Source organism: Chionomys nivalis, chromosome 7 (genome assembly GCF_950005125.1).
Source record: "Chionomys nivalis chromosome 7, mChiNiv1.1, whole genome shotgun sequence".
Lineage (NCBI taxonomy): Eukaryota > Metazoa > Chordata > Mammalia > Rodentia > Cricetidae > Chionomys > Chionomys nivalis.
In genome coordinates, this window is record NC_080092.1 from 88,641,595 (window position 1) to 88,667,376 (window position 25,782).

General features: G+C 44.7%; 1 protein-coding gene across 1 annotated transcript in view; it reads right to left on the bottom strand.

Moving 5' to 3' along the window:
• Nucleotides 1-25,782, bottom strand: part of Prkca (protein kinase C alpha) — a 396,507-nt gene that overhangs the window by 104,614 nt on the left and 266,111 nt on the right. The window contains exons 4-5 of the mRNA XM_057773855.1: nt 15,004-15,115; nt 10,923-11,051 (exon numbers count right to left, since the gene is read on the bottom strand). Coding sequence (XP_057629838.1) covers nt 10,923-11,051; nt 15,004-15,115 — 241 coding nt within the window. The remainder of the gene's footprint in view (nt 1-10,922; nt 11,052-15,003; nt 15,116-25,782) is intronic.

Genomic DNA, 25,782 nt, shown 5'->3' on the forward strand with positions numbered 1-25,782 from the left:
GCCTGGACAGGGCTGTTTATTTGTTTATTTATTTTACAACCGCTACGAATGCACTGTCCCTACTGCTCTTTGGGCAACGGGTTGCCCATACCAGTTCTCCCCTGACTAATCACTCAGATGATCTCTGAAATGACAGCAGCAACATATACTAGGGAAACACGCTCCCACGTACCCTGTACGCTGCACTTCAAGCGTCTTATACAAGCACCACCAGGAAGACTTTTGCAAATGCAGGCTCTCCTGTTATGTCCCTGCCTGCTGGGCATGCCCGATAGAGCCCCTGCCTCCAGGGGATCTGAGCTGGTGAAAAGCTACTTTCCTCAGGAAACCCCCAGACCCAGCACCCTCACCTTGAAAACTTTTATAAGAAGTTTGCCTTCTTCTGTTCTTTCTCCATTATTCTAGGGGGGAAATGCCTGCCTGCGTTTGAAAGGGGGACCCTGACTGTCTTTAATTAACCACAAACCTTGCATTGATTACAAAGGAAAATGGGAGTTAGAAAGGCCCCGTGGGGGTGCTGTGCTGTAGACCTTCCTGCAGCTGGCTCCAGCCCACTCTATTTAAACCAGGATATTTTAGAACCACCCCAGGAGCTGAAGAACTTAGCTTGTGTGTGTGTGTGTGTTTTTCCTTTTGGAAATCTGTATCTTTCCAAGTGGAAATGCCTAGGAGCTGAGATGAAGAAAGCCTGATGTTTCCTTGCCAGTCTGGTGCCAATAAACAGAGCGTGAACACACGTTAATTGGAGGGGCCTTTATAAAACACGGGAAAGAACAGTTTTAATGGGGGCAAAGCAGTTAGTGTTGGAGAGGACCCTGAGATAGAATCCGCTCGTCTGAGCTTTTGGTTGGACCACCCTTGAAGATGACATAAATCCACAGGTCAATGATAATCTCTGCATTTATTCTGGGACATTCCATTGTCGAATCTAATGACCTCTAAAAATTGCTCATTTCTTCCTTTTCTCCACCCACTCCAGCCACGCCTCTATCAAAGGGTTAAAGGAGATTCAGGGGAAACCATGAGAAAGACAGTGTTTGCAAGCTTCTAAGAGAGGCCTTGCTTGGCCAGTGTGTTGACTTTCTAGAAGACCAAGTTCCTTGCAATAATTTCACGGCAATTAATCTTGTGCTTAAAAGATAATCCTATAATTAGAAGCAATTAAAATCCCTTACAAGGATGGCCTTCTCCATCAATGTCAGTGTCTCTGTATGCTAATGGGGCAATCTTGAAAGAGGCCCCAGATATAATTCGCATCTCAACTCCCAGGGACACATTCAAAGTCTACTTCCAAGTGGCAGGAGTCACTGAAGTCAAAGGAGATGATGACTGAGCCCCCTGTAAATAATCCGGGGGCTGGAGATCATTTGAGACGGGAAGACAGAAGCCAAGTCACTTGCCTGTGGCACCAGGGTACTTACAGACAAAGACAAGGGCTGCATTAAGTGAGTGACACTGGCAGCCCTTTGCCCCTCACGGGAATCTTGCTGCCTCCCACAGGCACCCAGTGACTAAGCACCCAGCATGGAAAGCTATGTTCAAATCACGGCAGAGAGAACCAGCGTGAATAACAACCCGTAGGAGGGCACACCGCTAGTTAGTACACAGCTGACATTTAGCTGTGCCACCGTTAAGTTAGGGCGCGGCACCCGGATCAGGATGTAAACAGTGACAGCTCTCTCCTTCAAGGATGCAACTCCTTTGTGGGCTGGTGTACACATCTCTTAAGGATTCCAAAAGTCATGCGGCTTCACAAGTTAGGCTAAAACAGGGCATTCTAACTTAATCCAGATGGAGAACTAAAATGGGAAGAGTCTTTTGGATCCAGGATATTAGGAACATGGTTTAAGCCTGACTGAATTTTTGTATGCTGTGCCTTTAGTATCCCCAACACCACCACCATCATCCGTCTCAATAAGAATACATTAAGCACTGACTTGAGGATCCAGCTGGTAACAGGAAGTGAGACACTCTAACTTCAAAGGGCTTTTTATGATCTGGTAGAGGGACACTGACATGGATTTCATCGCAAATAACAGGAAGGGCACATAGAAAAAGCGACCTACTTTAGACAAGTCGCGGTGAGGAGGAAACACCATGGAAGGGGTCAGAAGCAGTAATGAGAGATGAAACGGGGGGGGGGGGCAAAGTGCTGGCTCCTCAAGGGATTGCATGGAGCTAAAGCACTGAGATGCCCAGCCAAGGCAGACAGAGGATGCAGACTCACTTTGATCATGCCAGCTGTGACCCAGAAGCACCTACATTTGACCGGACAGCATGCAACAGTACTTTCTCACATGTGAGTGCTGCTACGTGTGTTTTAGCTTATAGAGGTGGGCTCCTGTTCTCTTTTGCCAAAGGATGCACATGCTTGTTGGGCATGGTGAACTTGAGGGAGGTGATGGCTAGAGAGGTTTCCTTCAAAGTCTAAGAATGTGAGAGCAGCAGGGCTCGCTGAGGGAAAGAAGCAGGGCAGTAAGAGGCCAGCGTAGCCGAGAGGAGGATGGCCACCTGCGCCAGCTCCCACCATTCAGATACTACACATGTCAGAAAAATGATCCCCAAACTATTTCACAACCCCCCTCATAACCACACATTGCCATTGCCACTTGGGAACTTTACACTGATACAAAAACATTACCACACATTCCCCCGTGGTCCTCAATGCCCTCTAGAGCTGTTTGGAACTTTGCTTCGGATCCAAGATCCAGTGAAGCAGTACACATTGCATTTGGTGGCCATGTCCCATTAGCCTCTTTCAATCAAGAACAGTCCCCTTTGTTTTTGTTTTTGTTTTTCATGAAATTGGCAGATTTTGGAAAACCCAGGTGAGTTACCCTGCAGAATGTCTCAGTATCTGAATTCATTCACACTCATTTCCCCTGACTGAAATGATAAGGTCCTGGTCGGAACACTGACGAGGACACTGTGCATTTCCTAGGCCATCCTACTGGGAAGAACATCCTTCCAATTCGGGCCATTTCTAGAGCAGCTGAGTGCTCTGAGCTCAATGTTTGTCTCCATCCTCCTTTGGGCTCACGTATTGAAAGCCCAATCTCAATGAGATGGCGTTTGAGAGAAGGGCCTTTGGAAAGTGTTGAGGAGATGACGGTGGAGTAGCCGTGGTGGGGTCAGTGCCCTTATAAAGGAAGAGAAAGCATGCCTGCTCTTCTTCATGCAGAGATAAAAGAAGATGGCTACCTGTAAACCAGGACGAGGGGCCTGACTAGACACCAGACACCAGTGCTTTCATCTTGGACTTGTTCCAAAACTACGAGAAATAGATGTCTGCTATACGGGCCATCCAGTTGATTGCATTGACCTTGAATTTGCTTACTTGACTAGGGCAACACGTATCTAATTGCTACTGAAACTCCGCAGCAAAACATTTGCCAAACAACAGTATTCTGGCTGTGCATCCTGTACTGAGACCTCAAGAACACTGCAATCAAAGATAGGTTTGCTCCTCATAGGGGTTTTGGTATAACTGAAGTTCTGCTGTACGCTCAGAGGACAGGGAAACAGCACACGCATGGACACCTTTTGAGCTAGGGTCCTATTGACGGTACAGGAAGTGGGAATACAAGCTGTGGGAAGGCAGCAGCAGGCCCAGGGTTGGAAGCGGTAGGGTGGAGTCATTAAAACAGCCCTCACCTTCATACTGAAAAGAGTATGCCCCAGGAGTACTGAACACCCTCAGCTCCCAGATCTTGGATTTGAAGTACTATTTCTTACTTTAAAACAAGCAAACATAATACAACAGCAGCAGCAGCAGCAACAACAACAACAACAACAACAACAAAACTTCCTTGAAGAAATGACTGAGGTACTAGGTGAGTTTTTATATTCTAAAAAGAAAGGAAGTACCCAAGAGAAATAGCAACACTTCGGGGATTACATCAAAAGACATTGGAGCCAGCTGGAAGAGGCTCTCACTGTTGCAACTTGGGACAATTTGAGCATAAAAAAAGACAGTGAAAAATCGACTTGTGAGCCCAAGTCAACATCCCCAGCACACGGTAGGGAGAAGGAAATGGAAGTTGTTTATTCAGAAGACGACCAAGCGATGGGAATGAGGAATTACAGAAATAGAACATGACCATTTCTAGCCATGAGGGTGTAACCATGGATCAAGGCTCTTTAGTAGATACTTTCCTTGTTGAATGACTGCCGAACTCCAAGTACTTAAATATCTAGTACTGAGCACAAACAAGAAAGATATCTTGGAGTGGAGGGGTCTGCTGATACCACCTCAACAGGAAGCTGAACGCAGCATTGCTAGCAATGGATGGATAGTCAGGATGCATCTGAGGGTAACTGACTCCTGGATGACATCCCTACTCTGTGCCAACCCAAAGGACCTGATTCCTCAGCTGTCACCTCCTGTGTTCCCAATCTGGCTCCAAACCCCACAGGCAAGACTCTGTTTAACAGTGATGACCCCTAAGCTAACAGCTTTGCCCTTAAACAAAGCAGCCATTCAGCTTTTCCCTGATGGGATCCCATCGGCTATTCTACAACCGTCTGCCCTCAGTGAAGGAACTTGCGTCTAGCCTCCCAGTAAACTACAGGCTATTCCTGTGCTCCGTGACGGGCACAGACAGCAAGTCCATGGTTATTGTGAACAATGGGTGAGAAGACGTATGTTCTGTGTGTTCAACACATAACTGCCTGCAACTAAGGGCTCCCTGTGTAAAGAAGAATTGAACTGAAAGCCTCCACGACATGGCTCCTAAGGACTGCGATGGTCAGATCCCTAATCCTTTGACAATGGAGAGAAATATCATCCCCTGACCCCACTCTCCACTTCTCTTTTGAAACCCTCTATGACATGGTGCTTCTTGGACATGCTCTGTACTCTGCCTAGAGAGCCATCTTTTCTGTCTTCATGGCTCTTCTGTTACTCCCTATATGAATCTGCCACTTTATTGTGTTTCAATTTCCCAGGAGATTAAAAACCTTTATCTTGGAGGGCAGATCATTAGGATATAGGATATTCAAAGGGGAAGTGAGACTTTGCATACTGAAAAAAAGCTCATTAAACTCTGAAAGCAAACAATCCAAAGGTGTAAGGAAGTCCCTGAAATTGACCATACCTCACTACCCTGTCCCTCTGCAAGCATATATAAACAGTAAGGACACTCTCAGACTAGACAAACTCCCTGAAAGAGTCTCAGACCAACCAAGCTACTTAGAAAGGCACTCTCTAACTTGTGAAGAATAGTCTAACACTAACCCTCAGGTTGTATTATACAGTGAGCTACAGGCTTACAACTTTGATGAGCTGTCACCCACATGGCTGGCTTTGATGATGTAGCTGCCTTTGAGTTATTTCTGTCCCCATAGGTAACCCCTCACTTATATTCCTGTAAGTGTACTCCAATAAAACTCATTGGTTCATCAAGCTGGACTTGAGTGGTATCTATCCTTTGGTCTATCATTGGCCCCTTACATGGGGTGAATAAATAAATGTTCATTCACACAACACACCTTCAGCTTTCTTGATAAGTCAAGGCATCTTCCTGCAAGCTCCCACTGCTCCTCAAGGAACCTCGTGTGCCCTGTCATTCCTTTGCATGTTGAGCTCCCCCATAAACATCACCTGTTCCATAATGTATATCCCATCATAACCATCTGAGTGCCCTGTTGAGATGCTGGTGTGGAATGCTGTTCTCTGGGTATGAAATGGATGTTACCATCTTATATCAGAGCAGTCGTGATTATCTGCAAGGAATCCTCATGGGAGGAGACCTATTACCACTACTTTATAGAGAGAGTGGGCGTAGGGTAACAGGGCCCTCACCTGAGATTATAGCCACACCTTTTCTCTTATACTCCCCTCTGTGAACTGACTATGTGATCATATCTGGGACTTCAAAAAATTGCACTGGCCAAATGCACCTGGTTTCTGGACTTGCTATGGGAGGGAAGTTAATTGAAGCAGAAATTTAATCTTTGCAACCTTAGAATGCTTTCGATTACAGTGGGGTGAGACATCTCTGGGGTGTAGCTCTGATGGAGGTGGGTCATCTTTCTATCTGTTGTTTCATTGGTTAAGTAATAAAGAAACTGCCTTGGCCCCTTTAATAGGACAGAAAATTAGGTAGGCGGAGTAGACAGAACAGAATGCTGGGAGAAAGAAGCCGAGTCAGGAGTCGCCATGATTCTCCCACTCCAGACAGACGCAGGTTAAGATCTTTCCTGGTAAGCCAGCTCGTGATACTACACAGAATATTAGAAATGGGTTAGATCAATATGTAAGAGCTAGCCAATAAGAGGCTGGAACTAATGGGCCAGGCAGTGATTAAAAGAATACAGGTTCTGTGTAATTATTTCAGGTAAAGCTAGCCATGTGGGCAGCCGGGTGCCGGAGACTCAGCCCTGCTGCTCCTATTACAACATAGCTCTTTGGGTCACCCACACTCCTGTAAGTAAGTCCAATAAACTCATTGGTTTACCAAGATGGACTTGGTTAGAAAGATTCCTTTGGTCTGTCATTGGTGCCCTGTCTGGGGTGGACAGACACAGTCTACAATTCTCCAGGAAAAGTCACAGCAGATGCTAAGAGAACTGGAGTATTGCAGGGAGCTAAGCCTCATTGCTTGGGTTCTGTATTAAATATGCTACGAGGAGGTGGAAGAACGTGTGGACGAACTGATGTTTCAATCACACAACATGGTGGTCGGTCTCAGCACCTGGGAAAGAGAGACCCTGGCCCTGAACAGTGAGCGTCTTAAAGCCCCAAAGGAAGTTTAGAAGGGGAGGTCCATGTGTGGCAAGGACCACAGGCCAGGAGAAGGGTATCCCATTGCCACCCCATGAGAACTCAGGTTAGAACATCAATCTCCACGCTACATTAACAAATCAAAGTATATGAGAAAATTACACTCTTCCTCAAATAATCTATCTGTGGGAGAGACTTGTTCCTGAAACAGCCAGGAAGCAGGTGGTATTTCTCCCTCATTTACTTACAACATTAAACTGAAAATTGCTTCTCACGAGGAATTTCTTTTATCATTCCATAACAAATAAAAAGAAGATACAAGAATGGAGGAAAGCTTTTTAAATCTCTGCGGATGGGCTAGGGGCAACTGTTCTGATACTAACCAGCACCACTGCCCAGAGGTGACAATATAAAAATATACCAAGGAAGACGATGTCATTCCCAGAAATGCTGCGTCAATTTAGAAATCTAACTTACCTCTGATTTCAAAAGGGTGATTCCATCCCAAAGCGGAGCTCCCACCGGGAGCTCCTAAGATACTTTGGAAATCATTTTCAACCTGAGCAAATCCACGTAGGTGAAATGGGGACTCAGCAAATCTAGCAATTAACACAGCTGCTCAGGGGTTCGGCTGAAATGCATTTTCTAAGAAGTCACTTGCATTTGGACCCCAAGCTCTGCTCATTGTACTTTATTGCTCATATGTGCGTTCTCATTAAAGCCACGCTAATTCCCACGTTCTATATGACCCCTCCCTGCGAGCGCTCGTCCCTCTACCTTTTGAAGACTCACAGCGGTCTCTTTCTAAGGGTCTTTTCTTTCCCAGTCCCCTCCACTTCCTGAGCACTTGCCCGTAGTGTGCTATTTTGGGACCACGTAATTTGGTAGTTAATGACACTTGGATTTGACTTGCTCTTTAATCCTTCCACTTTTCTCCCCTGGTTTTAAGTTCCATGTTAGGATTTTCAAGAGCATCTTGGAGCGTTTTGCTAAATGCAAGTTTGCAAAATGTTTGTGGGTTTATTGTTTGTCCCAAAGGGAACTCTATTCAATAAGAGAAACTCGAGGGGAGGGGGTCCTCGGAGCCTAGGTGTGGAAACGAAGAGCTGGGGTCTGATCAATTCCATTACCTTCTTCTCTGTGGCTTAGGGCAATTCCCATTTCTCCTCCCCACACCCTGGCTCATCTTGAAGATGAGGGCAAGAATGGTTACCCCCTGATGAGAGTGCCTGAGGAGCCAACAAGACAAGGGACCTAATGTGCACGGTGCAAAGAAAGACGCGGTACACCCTGGGCACTACAGAAGTGGTAGCTGCTGTTAGCTGTTGTCAACAGGTTTCCTCAGGACAAACTGTTGCCTGAACCATGCACCAAGGAGGAGGTAGCAGGAGGGGAATGGTGGGGCAGAATACCTGTCCCTAGAAGGACTGCTTAGCTTGGCATTCTCCTTGATACTTTGGAATGCCAAAAAATGTGAGTTGGATGTCTTCTCTTTGAGTCTGTCTAATAACTAACTGGAACTGGTGGCACACATCTGTATACCCACACTTAGGAGGCAGAGGCAGGAAGATAGATGGAGGCCAGCCTGGGCTACATAGTGAAATCTTATCACAACCCCCCACCCACTCCAAGATCATAGGATGTGCTTGTCTAACATGTGCAAGGTTCTAGGTTTGCTCCCCAGTGCTGCCAAAATAATAACATAATTTTCAAGATATTATTACTAATTAGCTATTTACTTGAGCTTTATTTTCTGAATTTAGGGTTGTATTTCCTTTGCATAAATAACTGAATCTTAATTTACTTTGTTTTGTTTTATGGAGTCATGAATTTTCAAGAAGTGATCTCCCACTGAGTTATATCCAGTAACTATCTTAGAAATAGATTCCCATTCTTATCGGTACTATAAAAGTACTAGTAAAGCATTTACAGTTCCCATTTTCAGGAGCAAGCTACTAAATTTTCTTGTGCCTCAATTTCTCCATCTCTAAAGCAAGGATCACAAAGTAAACTTCCTCACAGGTTTAAGTTAGACACAGAAAATGCTTAGAAAGTAGCTGGCCTTTTGAAAAAGTTGCATGGGAACCTATTACTGTAGAAACTTCTTAAAATACAAACATATATAAAAGGATTTTAATAGAGTTTCTCTATGGTGGGGGCATAAAACTCTAACTCCAAACCATATGTTATCAAATAAAACCTACAGCATCTCTTTTTGAGTTACTAGTCTCATTACCCTGCCCAAACATTACAAGCTATTTCAATGTTCTTGGTTACCCTCCAGAATTTGGTGGTAAGACTCTATTTTGGAAGACAGCACACACCCAAGACAAAGAACATGAGAAATCTAGTTGGTACTCAGCTGGAAGTTTCACCCCTACTAGGCATTGTGCATAGTGATGGAAGGTACTGTGCAGGATACCTGTCTCGCCCAGTGGTGAACATTGCAAACTACAATAACCTGTCTGGAGAGAAGATATACCCACCCGTGCAACAGTGGCACCACGGTCATGGGAACAACCAACTACTTTTTAGTTTTCTATTGGATTTAAGACCCACTCTGTGAGATGGGACCTGTAACCAACACTGTCAATGAGACCAAGAATCTGAGGCCATATAGATTTGAGGATATAAGGAGAAAACTTTCTACTATTATTCTGCTAAATGTACATAGCAATAAAATGACTCCTAATGACATATTGCTATACTTATAGATCAGTGCATTGGTCAACCCTTATCAGAGATTTTTCTTGCAGTAGATGGCAGTTAACACAGAAACTCACAACTCTTGTCCCCACTTCTCCCATAGGTAGAGTGACAACTTTGTGACAAAATTGACTTCATAGAAGGGAAGAAGAGGTGAAAGTTTTTGTCTTAAAAATACCCTCCATGGAGATATCCAGAAACCCCTCAAAATTCTTTAGCTTCTTTGCATTCTGACTTGAGAGGACAGCTCTAGGAAGAAAATGTGCTTATTTTTCAAAGAAGGAAAAAAACATCTAACAACAACCAACCAACCAACCAAACAAACAAATAAAATCCTCTCCAAACCCTGAAGACTTTCCCAAAGTAAAGCTTTCTCTGAATTCTTTCTACTTTCTTCTTTTCTTAAACAGATCTTTCCTGTATCTTTTGTTTATCACATATTTTTATGTGTATAGGTAAATCATTAAAGTCAGTCTTTCTAGCACTTATGAAAACTTAAAAACCATAAATACAAATGGAAATATAAACCCTTCCTGATAAAATGATGAGGGGAAATGAACAAGCTTACGGTCACTCTACCAGGGATCCCCAAGGGCAAGTGCACAGACTGTTCTCTGAGAGTTAAATCATAAGCTGACATGGAGGGCTGGGCTTTAGCTTAGTGGAAAACACTTGGCTAGCAAAAACAAGGCCCTGGATTCAGTCCTCAGGATAGCATAGAGAGGCTGGGACATGTTGAAGATACCAATAGGTCCTAGGTCACCAAGATACCGGGATAGCTTTGCTGAGTATGCACCAAAAGTGGGTCTGGAAAAACCAAAAGGAAATTCAGACAATGGTAGGGTTCATACAGATACAGGAAGGAGTGTTACAGTCCGTGGATAAGAGCTCCACACCAAGGCTGGGCCGCTGGTTGAGGATGTGTACGACAATTAGAGGCTGAGGGTTTAGAGGCAAATGGTTCTTTTCTGGTTTCCCACTTACTAATTCTGCATGCCGCAAGCTCTCCAACCCCTGATTCTTGTCTGAAAAATGAGGCTAAGAATCAAGTGTAGAGGGAAGTAAATATCATACATGACAATTCTGACGTCATACCTGACACGGAGGAAAAACATGCAAGACTCTGAGTGGCTGCACTATTTCTGAGATGGATTTTTCAGGTCATAACAGCCCAAGGCCACTGAGCGTCTAGATCCTCCACCTATCTGTCTTCCCTGGCCCAGTTCTGGCCTTACCAATAGCAGTTTGACCAGTTGGTTGTCCTGTCCCAGGCATGGCAGGAAGAAAATGGTGACCGTGCTGTCAGAACACCCAAGTCTGCAGGTTGGTTTAGACTTCGCATGACATTTGAGTATTTGGAAATCCTTGTGTGGAGAGCATTCTCATAGGACGTATTATTAATTAGTGGTAAATGCCCCGAGAGCTTAGATTCACCTGTTTTGCCATCACCTTGACCCTTGCCCAGCAGCCATTCTCCTGGACGATGCCTTACCCGTGACGTGGAGCTTTTCATCCGTGACCTCGGCCTTCAGATAAATCCGCCCCCTCTTCTCTGTGTGATCCATTCCGCAGAGGCTGGGAACGTTGATCACGCACTGCTTGTGAACATTCATGTCGCAGGCTGTGAATCAAGAGAGCAAAGGGTCAGGCTGGCCATCTGGGCTCACATCACTGCCTCCATGTTTTGGTGTCTGAGCAGAAGTGGGAATGATTCGCCCCTAAGGTGATACCTTGCTATAATGTTTCCGGTGATACGAACAGTTAGCAGATGTCCCTTCCTGCACAGGCTTCCTCTTGTGAGTGATGACACCCCTAAAATATCCATCTCAGATTTATTCAGTCTTTACCACAGCAAAAGAACCCAAGTTGTTCTTCTGCGACCGTTTCAAATTAGTTAACGAAATCTATACAGGTGATGTGTACAGAGACCAGACTAACTATTAATAGTTTATGTACACACAGGTATACAACACACAAACGTATAACAGAGGATACTTTTTACATTTTTTTGTCAGAGAATTCCTTCTGCCTTTCTGAGATGGCCACAAGAAAGTGGCAATCTGTGAGCTGAGAACAGGGAATCCCCCAAACACTTCTTTTCCTCAAGTAACTTGGTATTTTTGAGAAGGTGTAGGTATGTTGCCTTTAAAAAAAGGAACTTATGTTTGATATTTTAAACCTGTCTTCAAATATTTAAATATTAATCCAAGTAAAACAAATACATGCCTGGCATAAGCCATTCCTTACGCTGACATTATGTAGGCGAGACAGGAGGAGGATATAAAAAGATCAGTCTTATTCCTGTGAACCAAAGAAACCCTGAGAAGGAACCCCAGGGTTGACTACAAACGCGGGGCTGTGTAGGTGTGTCAGCCCCGCCCTCCTGGTACTTCGGGTTTCCTGGAAACCTCACCCACTCTCCCTGGGATGTTAACAGGCTTAACCTGCAATCTTCAAGGCAGGGCCTGACTACCCCTTTCCTTCTCCGTACGTAATCCCAACATGGCAATCTCAATCTCAATCTCTCTCTCTCTCTCTCTTCTCTCTTTTTCTCTCGTTTTTTAAAGTCGTAAATATTTGCCGCAATTAAATACTGAAAACTAGATAATGACACAGCAAGAAAAGAGCAAACATTGTCTTCACAGAGGCGGAGTCCCTGAGGCTTCTTTCACAAAGCTCTCGCTTAGCCAAGAAAACCCTTGGGAAGCTGTGTTAGTTGTGTCCCTTGGGTTAACTAAGCCCTAGCCATCTTCAAGTTCCTGGGCACAAGATGAAATTTAGGGGTGATAAATTAAATTTAGGGCCTCGGGAAGAATATGGGTAACCAGGAGGGTGTGCGTGGGGTGAACAGACTCTGGGGCTGTGCTCTGGTTTTGGCTCTACCCAAACTGGCTTCTCTGCCTCGGGAAGCTCCTTTGCACCCTCTGATCCCATTTCTCACCCTACAGATTAAATGGCTGGCTGACACAAGTGGTGGCTAGCTGTTCCCCCACCGAATGGAACTGTGCACAGACTCCAGTCTCCAGTCAGACAACAGGCAGGGGTCTGCGTAGGAATGGCTACATCTCTGCTAAGGTAGGTTGGGTTCCTGATGCCATTAGTTCATTCTCCTCCTTCCCAGAAGGACCCTGGATGCCCCAAAGTCGAAGAAAAAAAGAACCAACAACAACAAACAAAACAAACAACAAAAACAATGGCTGGGTCAGTTTAGAGATGAAGTCCATGGTTTTCAAACGAAATCTAAAGCTGAATCCTAATATGTAAAACCCTGAGGCTATTGTTAAAAATGTATTTACTAAATTCAGATTTATACAGATTATTTATTACAAAGATATCCAAGGGTAACCAAGACACAAAACCCTAGAACAGGTGGTTTGGGAGGCTAATTAATGTCTGCCATGATGGAAATGCCTCCCCCAGAGTTTGTGTGCAGGCAGTTTCAATCCCCAAATTCACAATAATAGCAATTGTAGGAGGAGCCTTTGGGAGGTAAGTAATACTATATGAGGTCATGAGCGTGATTGCAAGGGGTTCCATGGTGGCATTATGACTTTATAAACAGAAGAGAGGTCTCAGGTGGCACCCTAGTCTAGCTTTCCATGCTGGTGCTCTGTCCTTGGATCTCAGCCCCCAGGGTTCTGAGACTAATGAACCCCTCTACTCCTCATAAGACACCCGTTTCAGACATTTTGTTATAGCAGCAGAGACTATCTCAGGAAATTCATTGGCTTCTGCCTCATGTAAAAGTGACACAGCACCCAGGATCCTTGCTCCATCCAGAAGAGAATACGCTGGAGGGAACAGTATGGAAGAGCACACCTCCTCAGCTAGAAACTTCTCTATGGAATGTATATGATGGGGTAGGGGGCGGAAATCTGATGGCAAGTTCTACCTCTTTTTTTTTATTAATTAATTTATTTAATTATTAAAGATTTCTGCCTCTTCCCCACCACCACCTCCCATTCCCTCCCCCTCCCCCAATCAAGTCTTCCTTCCTCCTCAGCCTAAAGAGCAAGCAGGTTTCTCTGCCCTGTGGGAGGTCCAAGGACCACCCACCTCCATCCAGGTCTATTAAGGTGAGCATCCAAACTACCTGGGCTCCCACAAAGCCATTACGTGCAATAGGATCAAGAACCCATTGCCATTGTTCTTCAGTTCTCAGTAGTCCTCATTGTTCTACCTCTTGAGTAGGGCTGGCAATATAAACGTCTCAGCCTTACTAAACCTGTCAAGGTTGATATGTATATAACACATGAGAGTGTCTACTTTTGCTCCATGTTTCTTAACATTTATTAATTGTGTTTGTGTGTGTGTGTGTGTATGTGCAGGTCAGAGGACAATCTGTAGGAATCTGTTCTTTCCTTCGATCATGTGGATTCCAGAGATTGATGCCAGGTTGTCAGGCTTGATTGCAAGCATCTTCCCCCACTGGACCATCTCTCTAGCCCTGCTTCAAGTTTTAAAATAGCTAAAAATATACTTACAAATGTACTTAGGATTACCGTTTTTAGAAACACTGAAGATGATGAAAATGATGTGTTTGAAATCTAAGGGTTTCTTGAAGCACAGAAGCTGCTGGTCTGGATGATGGGGCCATTAGTCTGCACAGCTGGGTAACCCGAACAAACCCTGGGCTCAGAGAGACTCTCCATGGCCCTAATGTTCACACATCCCAACTTATGCAAAACACGGTATTTACTCCATGCACGATACAAAGTTTGGTGGTCAATCTAGTCTTTAGGAATATATGAGAACCTGCTGGTGTTTTGCTAACACTTATTAATATGGGCTTAAGTAGCTGCCTTTTCATGCCCTGGAAGGATACATTTTTATTCAAGCATCTAGCCCAGGTAAATTCGTCGCTCGAGAATTAGCAACACAGAAAGTTCCTGAGGTTATTTGTCTTGCCTTTTGGTATTGGATAAGGAGGTACACAGGATTGAGGAGGAGGAGAAGGGAAAGGGCCTCCTGTCCTCCATGTCAGTGGGCCTCTGTGATGTCAGGCCTAACTAGACTGCTGTAGAATCCCCCAGTTTGTCCACAGGCTGGGTGAGTGAGCGCAGGAAGCTACCTTGCTTCCCATCTTCATTTTAGCTTTAGTTTTAAGGAGAAGCCTGCTGGAATTTTCCACAGTCCACCCACTAATTAGAGACATAGGAAGATAATGACTATAGTTGCTTAGCTTATTTTGAAGCCAACCAAATGTGGAATCTGGAGGTGGGGAGTTTTCTGTGGGGTTTGACGAGCCTGCATTTTACAGGGATTGAAGATTTCTATCACACAGACGCAGAAAGACAGACAGACAGACACACTGAAAAAGTGACAGTACCCGTTAACTTCATTTATACATCAGATAACTTTGTGGGGGGAAAGTTCATCACTAGACAAGTAAGTAGTCTTAATAAACCAGAACCCAGAGAAGAGAGCAAGTCATCACTTTTTGAGCCTGATCTTTATCTGAACCAGTTCTCTCTGTCGGTGAGCTGCTTTTGAGGAGTTTCTGGAATCTTGGCACTGAGCAGACCCAAGCAGGAGCTGCAGATCTTGGCCACCTAGTGGAAGGGAGAACTTACTGTCGCATTTCATCCCTTGGTGGATGAGTCCATATAGCAGGGAGCCACAGTGGTCACAGAAGGTAGGGCTTCCATAAGTGTGGATCTTGAACTTGTGCTTGCTCCTGGGGTCCTGCAGTAAGAACAACAACAGCCATTTTAGGTATGAAAGGGCTACAGTTTTGGTTAAGCCAAGCTCATGCCCTATTTTCATTGCACAGTTTGGCTCGTTCCAGACTGTGTATTGTTCCCTAGGGTCAGAGGAGTTACGTAGGGTGTGTGTGTGTGTGTATGTGTGTGTCTTTTGACATATCACATTTTAACACAGCAAATACTCATGTTCCCCCATTTTGAAGTGTATAATTTGTATATAGTCGATGACGTTTCCATGAGAGCTATCATTGAAGCTTACCATCGTCAAGGTCTGGAAGGGGGCATGCTCAGAGCCTCAAACCATTCCTGCCCCTGTCCCCCAACACCTCGCAGGGCTGTGGCACAGAAGAGACAAAGTGCCTGCTGTCTTGTGAGGCTGAGCTGAGTGACCTGAGATCTGGATCCTTCGGGAACTCTCTTGTCTACCAGAATCCTGATGGGCTGTGGAATCAGACACACCCTGAGATGGACGGGACCTACCTCTTGACTGTGTGCTAGTTTCAGAGATTCTGTGCATTTGTCTGGGGGAAATGTCAGTGGTTAGAAGAAAACCAGAAACTCACTGGAGTAGCCCTTCCCCAAGCATAGCTGCAGGCCCATTGGTCTCTCTAGCAGACTAAACAGAGTGCAAGGGTGCAATCAGAAAGTTATTCTTGTAGGTTCCTGTTCTTTGGCTCACAGACAGATAAACTGGAATTATATACAGCATGCCATAGTGAACCAGGGGCCTGGATTCTCACACTCCTCAGAAGCATGACTTTGGACAAATGGCTTGTTCTTCCTGCCTCATCTGCACTGGGAAGTCAGTTTCACCTAACTTATGTGGCTATAAAAAGGACAAACCAAGCCAAACTTTGTGGAATTGCTTAGGAGAGCAACCTAGTAGCAAGCTGTTCAGTGCAGGGTGAGTGTGCACGGGTCAGAGAAGAAAGTTCTAGCTGATGGTTCTAGCTGCTGCTGCTGCTGCTTCTTCTTGTTCTTCTTCTTGTTCTTCTTCTTGTTCTTCTTGTTATTGTTCTTCTTGTTCTTCTTCTTGTTCTTCTTGTTCTTGTTCTTCTTGTTCTTGTTCTTCTTCTTGTTGTTCTTGTTGTTGTTGTTGTTGTTGTTGTTGTTGTTCTTCTTCTTCTTCTTCTTCTTCTTCTTCTTCTTCTTCTTCTTCTTCTTCTTCTTTCTTCTTCTTCCTCTTCTTCCTCTTTTTCTTCCTCTTCCTCTTCTTTTTCTTCTTCTTCTCCTCCTCCTCCTCCTCACTCTCCTCTACCTCTTTCTCTTTCCCTCCTCATCCCCCCTCCCCCACAATGTAACCCGGGTTGGTCTTCAACTTTCAATCCTCCTTTCGCAGTACTTTTCAACTCTGCAGTGTTGGAACTAAAGATTCATAGCACCAACTTAGTCCCCAGCTCCTTCAAGGAGAGGACTGAGCAAAAAGATCTTTGTGTACTGTTTGAACTGCAAACCGATGCCATACTCAATATGCAATACAAGGCCCCACCCTCAGGAAACACCGTATGGGAGGAATAGGAGATGGGACTACCAGGAAGTTACAGTAAGTCTGGGCTCTCCTGGAGGCAAGTGCTGCTCACATGCAAAGAGCCATCAAGGAAGACATGCTAAGCTTTTGACTTTCAAAGGCACCTGGGCACCATAGGTCTAACAGATTCTAAAGGCGAGCTTGGTTTTATAAGAGTTGTCTTCTGCTTGGCTTTGGAACCCAGAACCCAAGCTAAACATATCCCAAACAAACAGTTACGATTACTTTTTAGAGACATAGGTTAGAAAATTCTGGAATGTTTTAATCACACACAAAAAAAATGTAAAGGACAGTAAGACAAACACTCACAGATGTGTCCACTACATGTGGTAAAGGTGAGCAAGTCACCTTGTCCCTCATTGTAATATTGCTACCTTCACTTTAAAGAGATGGTGATGACCCCCTCTCCAGAGCAATGCCACAGATGTTGGAGCTGGGATCTGACCCCGATTCTTACTATGCAAGCTTTCAGACGTCTGCCCAGAATGAGGAGCTGGTTCTTGTCATCTTTTGAACTTCTAGAGCTGTACCTCCTTTTGTTTTGAGGGAGAGGTACAGATACACCACTTGTTTTATAAACAAAATATTCTTGTAATGCAGTCATGCTCCTTCAGTAACATGGTTTCTGCAGCTACAGTGGCAGAGCTGAATATGGCAGAGAGGGAAGGGACCACAAAGCCAAGCGTGTTTACTACCTAACTTTCATAAGAAACGTTTGCCCACTCTAGCTTTAGGGCAACGGGTTTCACATAGCAGAGTATCAGCTACAGCAATCACAGATACAGCGCCTAGATACCCCCTTAATCAGAAACCCCAGGCAGGAGCTCCCATTATGGTCTTCCCTTCTTCTCTTCCCCTCCCATTGTTTTTGAATACAGAACTTCACTCTACAGCACAGGCTGGCCTCAAACACAAGACCCTTTTGTTAGCTTGCTGAGTAGTGAGAGTGTAGGTACATGGCGCTTGCTCTGGTCTCCTCCGGGCTTTAACAGAGCCTGGCAGATTATCCCAAGTTTAGAAGACTTCGATCACAGCTTTGTAGGCAATAGGGCCTGACAGCAGCAGCTGAATACATGTGTTAATGACCAAATACTATTTTATCATAAAATTAATTAATTAATCAATTACTGTGCGTGTGTGTGTGTGCATGTGCGTGCATGTCTGTATATGTCACCTTGTGTGAAGGTCAGAGAACAACTTCTGGGAGTTGGTTCTCTCCTTCCACCCTGTGATTTCCAGGGATCAAACTCCAGTCGTCAAGCATAGAAACAAGTACCTTATCTACAAGTCACTGGCTCATGATTAGTCGTACGTATGAAGCAACCCACTATCTGGCCTTCTAAAGGCCCCTCTCGGGTTATAAAATACCTCGTGTCCTCGTGGGAGTGTTTTCCCTAGCTAGTAATGGCTCTGAAGTTGGAGTGAAGAGCAGTCTCTGACATTAGAGCAGCCGATCCGTTTCTCTGATGTCTGAGGCGTGGGGCGGAATGCTGCAGGATCAGGCCAGCATCAGCACCAATTAGCTGGACCCGTGTTGACAGTGAAGGTTGTGTCCTACAATGTGGAGGGCAAAGAAGAAAGCAGCCAGGTCCCCTGCAGAAACGTGGCATCAACAACTGACAGTAAATCAAGGGTGGCAGCTCACTCCGAACCCTCTGGAGGATGCACAGGGTGGTCAGCCCTGGGGTAGCTGTCCCAAGCTAACTGTCACACAGATTTTTGTTGACGTGGCACATGGGCAGTGGGCCTCACTTTCAGAAAAACCTAACTCTTACTCATCCAACACCCAATGGTACCTCCAGGTTCAAACTGCTGGGAGATGTAGAAAGAGGGGAAGCTGTCACTTCCACTTCTTGTGTATGTGACTAGAGAGCCACCAAGTCCCAGTGTCCTTCATGCCCAAAGTACGTGTGTGACCCTGAATCCTGCTTATGAATTATAATAGCCATATGTGCTCCTGTTAACTCCAGCAGCATAGGAGCATAAGCAAAGGGTTTGCAACCTGATAGGAGCTGGACAAACCTAAGAGGCTGTCAGTGTATTAGCCACAGAAGTGAACTTCATGCAGTCCAAGGTTTTTCTAAAATGCTTCAGTGGCGTGGGCTGCAATGGATGCATCGGAAGAGCGGGGTGATTCCAGCCTTCACTGGAGGTCAGGATAGAGGCGAGCAGGGCATGTTTCTTAGTCCTGCTTCCTGAACTCTGTGTCTAGTCCTCCCAGGAAGTTCCTTGGCTCTTGCCCCATATGGTGAATTTGAAACTGTTTGGTGGTCCAGATTACCCCAAGCACAGTCCCAGTTTAAAGGTCATGATGATGTTATTGCCTGCACAGAAGAAGAGGGAGGCAGGAGCATGGAAACTCACCCAGTGTGATAAATCTCACCAGGCCTGACAGGAGAAAATACCTTGCTACTTCAACGGGGCTCACCAAGCTCACAGAAAGCTGCCAGAGCAGAAACTCCCAGCTGCCTGGATTTCTGCCACAGCCACTGGCAGACAATGCCTTTGCCTTCCCTGGGTCTCAGCTTCCTCATCTGGATCCTGGACTATGGGGACTAGGGTTTTATGGAGGTTTGACGGAGCCCTGATCTTGGCAGGAGGTGCCCCGTGCCACTGAGGGTGGAGAAGGAAGGGAGCAAAGGAGGGAGGCGAGGCGGCTGCTAAAATTAAAGTTGGGAACAACTGTACTAGATGGTCTTCTCAATACTGTCTTGATATTTAGAAAAAGAAAACACCAACAAAACCCTTTTTATTTTGAAATCATTTAAGACTCACAAGAATTTGCAAAACTAGTACAGCCTGTTCCCGTATGCTCTTCACCCAGCTTCCCCCAGTGAGAACAGCTTACATAACTACAGCGCGTTAGCTGAGCGGGACGCTGCTGCTGCCCTGCCACCGGCCAACTGCAGGCGTCCTGGGGTCTCTAGATTTTCTGTGCATGATGATAACAAAAGGACTTTCATTGTACAATGTATGAATTAAATATACCGTGTACTGGGTAGGGAATACAGGCCTGTTTGCTGAGCAAATATCATGAACTTGGGTAGATCAACAGCCGAGGAACATCTGCCACCTGTCCATGAGATTCGTAATCACTGGAACGCACATGAAGGGGTTTGGGAGGGTGACTCCCAAGATCTATCCAAAAGTAGGAGTGGAAAGTTTCTCTCTAAGTAAAGGAAACACACACTGTGCCTCAGCCTCCGTGGTCAGTTCTCTGGAACAAAGTCATTTTGAGTCTCTGGCTGACTGAGGGCTCAGCCAAGTGTGCAGCCAGCATGGGTTACAGGGAGATTGAAAATTGCTGGGCTTCCAAGTGGAGAGGCACCAGTCACAGAAGGAGCTGAAGCCTGAGTGTGCTTCTGTCTAAATGTCAGTCCTGAGCAGCTTTGGGACTCTCTGTCACATCCGAAAGCCCTGGCACTTTCATCTGCCCATAGCATCCAATGTATCTCACCTATGTCTTTGATTGTGATGGTTTCCACTGGCCATAGCCACCTGGATTCTATCTGTTGTCGCTGACATAAGGGGTGTAAGAAGGACCACTGTTTCCTTTCAGAGGACGGATGGACACACACACACACACACACACACACACACCAGTCTCAAACAGGATAGAGAAGCCCAAACTGACACTGCTAAATTAGTAACTGTGACAGAACCAAGACGGAATATTAAGTTTTAAGTATGAACTTTATCTCTGAGCTCTCTGGAAGGCAAGGTGAGAAGGGAAACATGAACAGAGGAGGGTTCTAGAAGGTTCTGAACCTTCCTAATGCTGTGACCCTTTAACACAGTTCCTTATGTTGTAGTGACCCCAACCATAAATTTATTTTTGTTGCTACTGCATAACTGAAGTTTTGCTACTGTTATGAATTGTAATGTAAATATCTAATATGCAGGATATTAGTGAACGAGTCATCCGATGCCCTCCTCAAGGGGTTTTGACCCACAGGTCAAGAACTGCTGTTCGAGGGAAAGCCATCCCATGGGTAAGGTGTGGTAAGCTTAGTCACAGCACACAAAGAATGATCTGTTAAAGACTAAACTCTTCTGTGACCAGGTTAGCATTCTTTCCCTTTAGTGAAACACGTGTAAAATGTTCTTTTTAACTTCTTGAGGCAGCCTCTGCTTGAAGGGAGTATAAAATCTGCTACTCTGCATCACGGGCCTGATATTACGTTCTAATAGACCAGGCACATGCTTGTAACATCTGCTGTATGGGTGACCGCATCAAAATGGAGGCTTCGAGTACACTGCTTCTCATCGGCACAAATGGAATCTCACTCATAAATCTAAATCTGGATTTCTTTCCAAAAAAAAAAAAAAAAAAAACAAGCAATGGGAGAAAAAAAATGCAAAATGCAAGTTCTATTGAAAGCATCTGTTAGCCTGTATCTTATTTCTTAGTTCTAAAATATAGTAACTCAATCAGTTTTCCTGTTTTCCCTGGAAAGCTTTCTCAACGTCCCTATGAAGATGTTTCTAAGACTCCCTCCTTCTCATCATCATCATCTGTGGAAATAGGTTATAAACAAGCCCTTAGTTCTTGTATACCACGGATTTTGATGCTGATGGAGCTTTGGACTTCCTAGATTCTTCCTTGCTGAACACTGCGGCTGTACTGAAGATAGTGAGTTTGTAATCTCACTCTTGAGCAAAGTCTCTGGAGGAGCTGTTAAGGATGGACATGAGGACAGCCCATGCCAGCAGGTACTTCACATGTCCTTGCCATCTGATGAGTAAGGAAGACAAGCTTTAGGCTGGAGTGTGTGTGTGTGATCCCAGTCTGCATTTTCTACCCACATCTGAATTCCTCCCAAGCGCCCTGGAGGTTTCTCAGAGAACCCAACTGCCTGTCCTTGAAGGCCTCAGGGTCAGGCTTTCTGAGTTCTTGGGCAAGGCTGTTTTTAATCCTGTGGAGCTCTGGGGCGTGACTTCCTTGTGCAGCTCCTCCAAGCTGCTTCCTCTAAATACCAAGGAAAATTCCTTGCTCTCACCATCTGATGCATTCTCATGAATCATACTTGGAAGCCGGGCTTGGGTCTAAATGTCACCCGCATGCTGACTACATAAGAAACACCAAATACACTGCTCCGAGGGTAAAGTTGGCATCATTACTGTGATCTTAAATTTCTTAGGAAGTTGGTTTTTTTTTCCTTTTTTTAACTCCATGAGATAAAACAAAAAACAAAACAAAACCCAAAAACTTATTAAAAATGTGTTTTGTAACCAAAGCTGCAGGTATCACCAAAGCCGTGGTTATTTTTATAATCATTGCGTTCTGTCTCCAATCTATAGCCTTTCTCAGAGGCTGGATCCCTCTCCATGGGAAGTTTAGAATGCACAATGCTGCTTAGGGGTATAGCTCAGGGGTAAAGTTCTTGACCCCAGCACTCCAAGGCTGACCCCCCTGGAGTTCAAGATCAACCTTAGCTATATAGCAAATTTGAGACCTGTCTGGGATCATGAGACTTGGTTGTAAGCAAAACAAAACTAAACAAAAACAAGGCTTTGTCATTGACCAGGCTGTTCTTGCTGTCGGTGTTGCCTGTTTATGAAAGAACTCTGGTAGCAGGGGTTCATTTTGGTTTTGCAAAGTGGCCACATTTTATTTGGATGAATAACAGCCATCTTTAAAATAAATTTAAAAATTCGTTTTAGATTTAGCTTTATGGTTATGAGTATTTTGCCTGCATGTATGTATGTGCGCCACATGCTTACCTGGTGCCTGTGGATATCGGAGGAGGGCATTGGATTTCCCAGAACTGGAATTACTGATGGTCATGAACCATCACATCATATGGGTGCTGGGAACTTATGGGAATTGAACCCAGGTCCTCTGCAAGGGCAGCAAGTATTCTTAACCACTGAGCCATCTTTCCAGCCCCAAATACTAGGCATCCTTATAGCTGGGATAACTTGTCAAACTAAGCTTCATTGGTAGGATTCTTAAGATACTTTGCCCAGTTGAGCAAGGCGCTTCCATCAAACTTGAATCCACCAAGACTTTAAAGTACAGATAATTCTCTCCCTGCAAGGCAACTAACTATAAATAAATTGCAATATACCTACAGTATTGAACACCATGTAACAGTTAAAGCAAATTAGCCAGCTCTTTCTGTAACAACACGAACTGAGCACCAAGAGCTATCTTCTGATGAAAAGAGCAAGTCACAGAGTCAAACAGGCTAGAATGACATTTATGTCAAAACCAGACATAAACACGACCCTTCCTCCAGTGAACAAGGACACGGCTTTTGTATGGTTAGATTGGGAAATGAAATGCCTCCAGGAAGTGTAGGGACAGACAGGTTCAGAGACGGAAGTGAAAAGGCACTTGGACATTTTCCGAGAAGACATAGGGAAAAAATGAATCCATGCATTTCCCTGGCATCCCAAATGACGGTGAAGTCCCACGGAACACATCTGTTTACATTCCATCGGGCTCGTGAGATGCCATTTTCTCGTTAGAGAAACTGAGGCTCACTTATCAGATCTGATAACGAGTGGAGACCGCCTGCAGTTTCGTAAGCAGCCTACCAAGGAGGTACCTACACGGGATAACCAGGAGCGCATTCGGCAGTACAGTCTGTATCTGTGAAAAGTGATGTCACGGTGTTCGAGAGCAGGCTCAGAGGTGGAGAACACTCGCTGTTCTCCGAGAGGATGGGTGCTCGGTTCTCAGCGCTCATGCCAGGAATCTCACAGTGACCTGTAACTCTAGCTCCAGGAGATCTAACACCCTCTTTTGGCCTTGCAGACACCCACATGCATGTGCACATACCCCACAGACACATCAAAAAAAACAGCCCAACAATTCTTGAAAAAATGGTATTGTATGGCTTACGTCTTCCTAGCTTGCATAGTGTATGCCCACACCACTTTCAGACATTGATATATGCATGTATGTCAATGTCCTATGTACTCTAAACTTCAGATTACCAAAGAATCATTGACAGTTTATGGAACTTTGATATTAAAGTATGTTTTAAATGTGAGAATAATTACAAAATAAAACTTAAGGACTAATCACTTGTAAATAATCATACTTGCCGGGCAGTGGTGGCACTTGCCTCAGGAGACAGGCAGGCAGATCTCTGAGTTCTGAGTTGAGATTAGCCTGGTCTACAGAGTGAGTTTCAGGAGAGCCAGGGCTATGCAGAGAAACCCTGTCTTGAAAAAATCAAACAAAACAGAAAAGAAGCATACTTTATAGCTAGGCTTCTTTATTTCACTATAAAATTTGCTGGGTACCTGCTATGTGTCAGTGCTCGCACCAAGGAGGAAAGACTCCAGCGGGACTCTTGTTAATGTATGTCGCATAAACAACTGCCCTTAGGTTCTACTAGATAAACACAGCACTTATCTCTCTCACCTTTGAGAGCTTCCTGATAGAGCTCCTGACAGGGTTTGACCCACATCTTCTGGCAGAAGAGAAAGAGAAAGGGCAATATTACTCAAAGTCTCTTACATCCCTCACCTAAAAATGGTGCCATCATTTCTCCTATTTGATTGGCCCAGGTAAGACATACGGCAGAGCTGGAGGTCAACGAAGCAGAGCATATATAACTTCTTCCCCAAGTATGGCCCACAAAGATTTTGAACAATATCACTACCTGCAAAGAACCTCAGCAGGTTACTCTCAACTTCCATTCTCAGTTAGCTGGCAGACAGCAACTGCAAGGGCTATGATCGCCAGCTTGGAGGCTGAAGGCCAACTGAAAACAGCCCTAAGCCCAAGAGAAACCATCCACCGTTTGGATACCATGAGTGGGCATAGCAACAACAAACCACGTCCAAATAGCACTGGCTTACACCTCATTCACTTCTCACGCATTGACCAATGGCACCAGGGTAGGAGCAACTGCTTGTTGCTCATGGTGACTGGGTGTTGGAGATGGGATGGGATGACCAAGAGAAGAAGGGACAAATGCTGTATGGGCTGAACCATGCCCAGGGCAGAGAAAAAGAAGAACAAGAGAACAATGCAGGTGGCAGTTTCACCTTGGGCAAAGCCTAACTCTTATTCTCTCTCTCTCTCTCTCACACACACACACACACACAGAGAGAGAGAGAGAGAGAGAGAGAGAGAGAGAGAGAGAGAGAGAGAGAGAGAGATTCTGTTTTCTGGAAGGAGGTAAATGTTACACAGCAGGACTCAGATACAGGCCTCTGACAGGTGAGGGAACAAAGGGAGGGGGGCCATGCAACATCGCACAATGCAGCTTTGCTTCCTTACACTATGATACTAGCAGTTCATGGGAGATTTTTATTTAGAAAATAAATTGATTTTTTTCTCATATTTCCATATTGAGTCCTCCGAGGAAAAATATTTATATATTATAATTATTTTTCCATTTAGTTAAATATGTTGATCATTTTACCTAGGCTTATCATAAGCAATAAAACAGCAATTTTTATTAGGGAAGTATCATACTAAAATGTCATTAACTTTTTAAAATTTGGAAATAGCTTTAGATTTGTAAGTTATAAGAACCATGTAGAGCAGAGGCTCTCAACCTCCTTAGTGCCGCGACCCTTTAATACAGTTCCTCGTTTTGTGGTGACCCTTAACCATATAATTATTTTCATTGCTATTTCATAACTGTAATTTTGCTACTGTTATGAGCTGTAATGTAGATATCTGATGTGTGACTCCTGTGAAAGGGTCATTCAGCCCCCGGGGGTTTCGATCCACAGGTTGAGAACTGCTAGTGGAGAGTATTAAAGGGATCCCTGTTCTGATGTTCTCTAGTGTAGGAACAGAACCAGAAGCAGATGTTGGTGTAATGCTACAAACAGGCTTCGCTTGGACCACATCCCACACATTCTGAGCATAGTTCCATGAGGCTTCATCGTATTCTTAAGAAACAGGGTTGTCCATCACTAATTCCCATGCGCTTTTCTCTTCTAGTTATGCGTCCTCTACCCCTAACTCATGACAACCATGGTTCTGTTCATTATTAAAGTTTAATAGCAGTTTTAGCAGCATCAAATAATGCCCATTCTAATTACATATTCATTTGAGTCCAATATTATGGCTTGAAAATAAAATAAAATAGGAATACAGGAAGCATTAATTGCATAGACCCCTGCTAGTCCTCTGCAACTTGTGT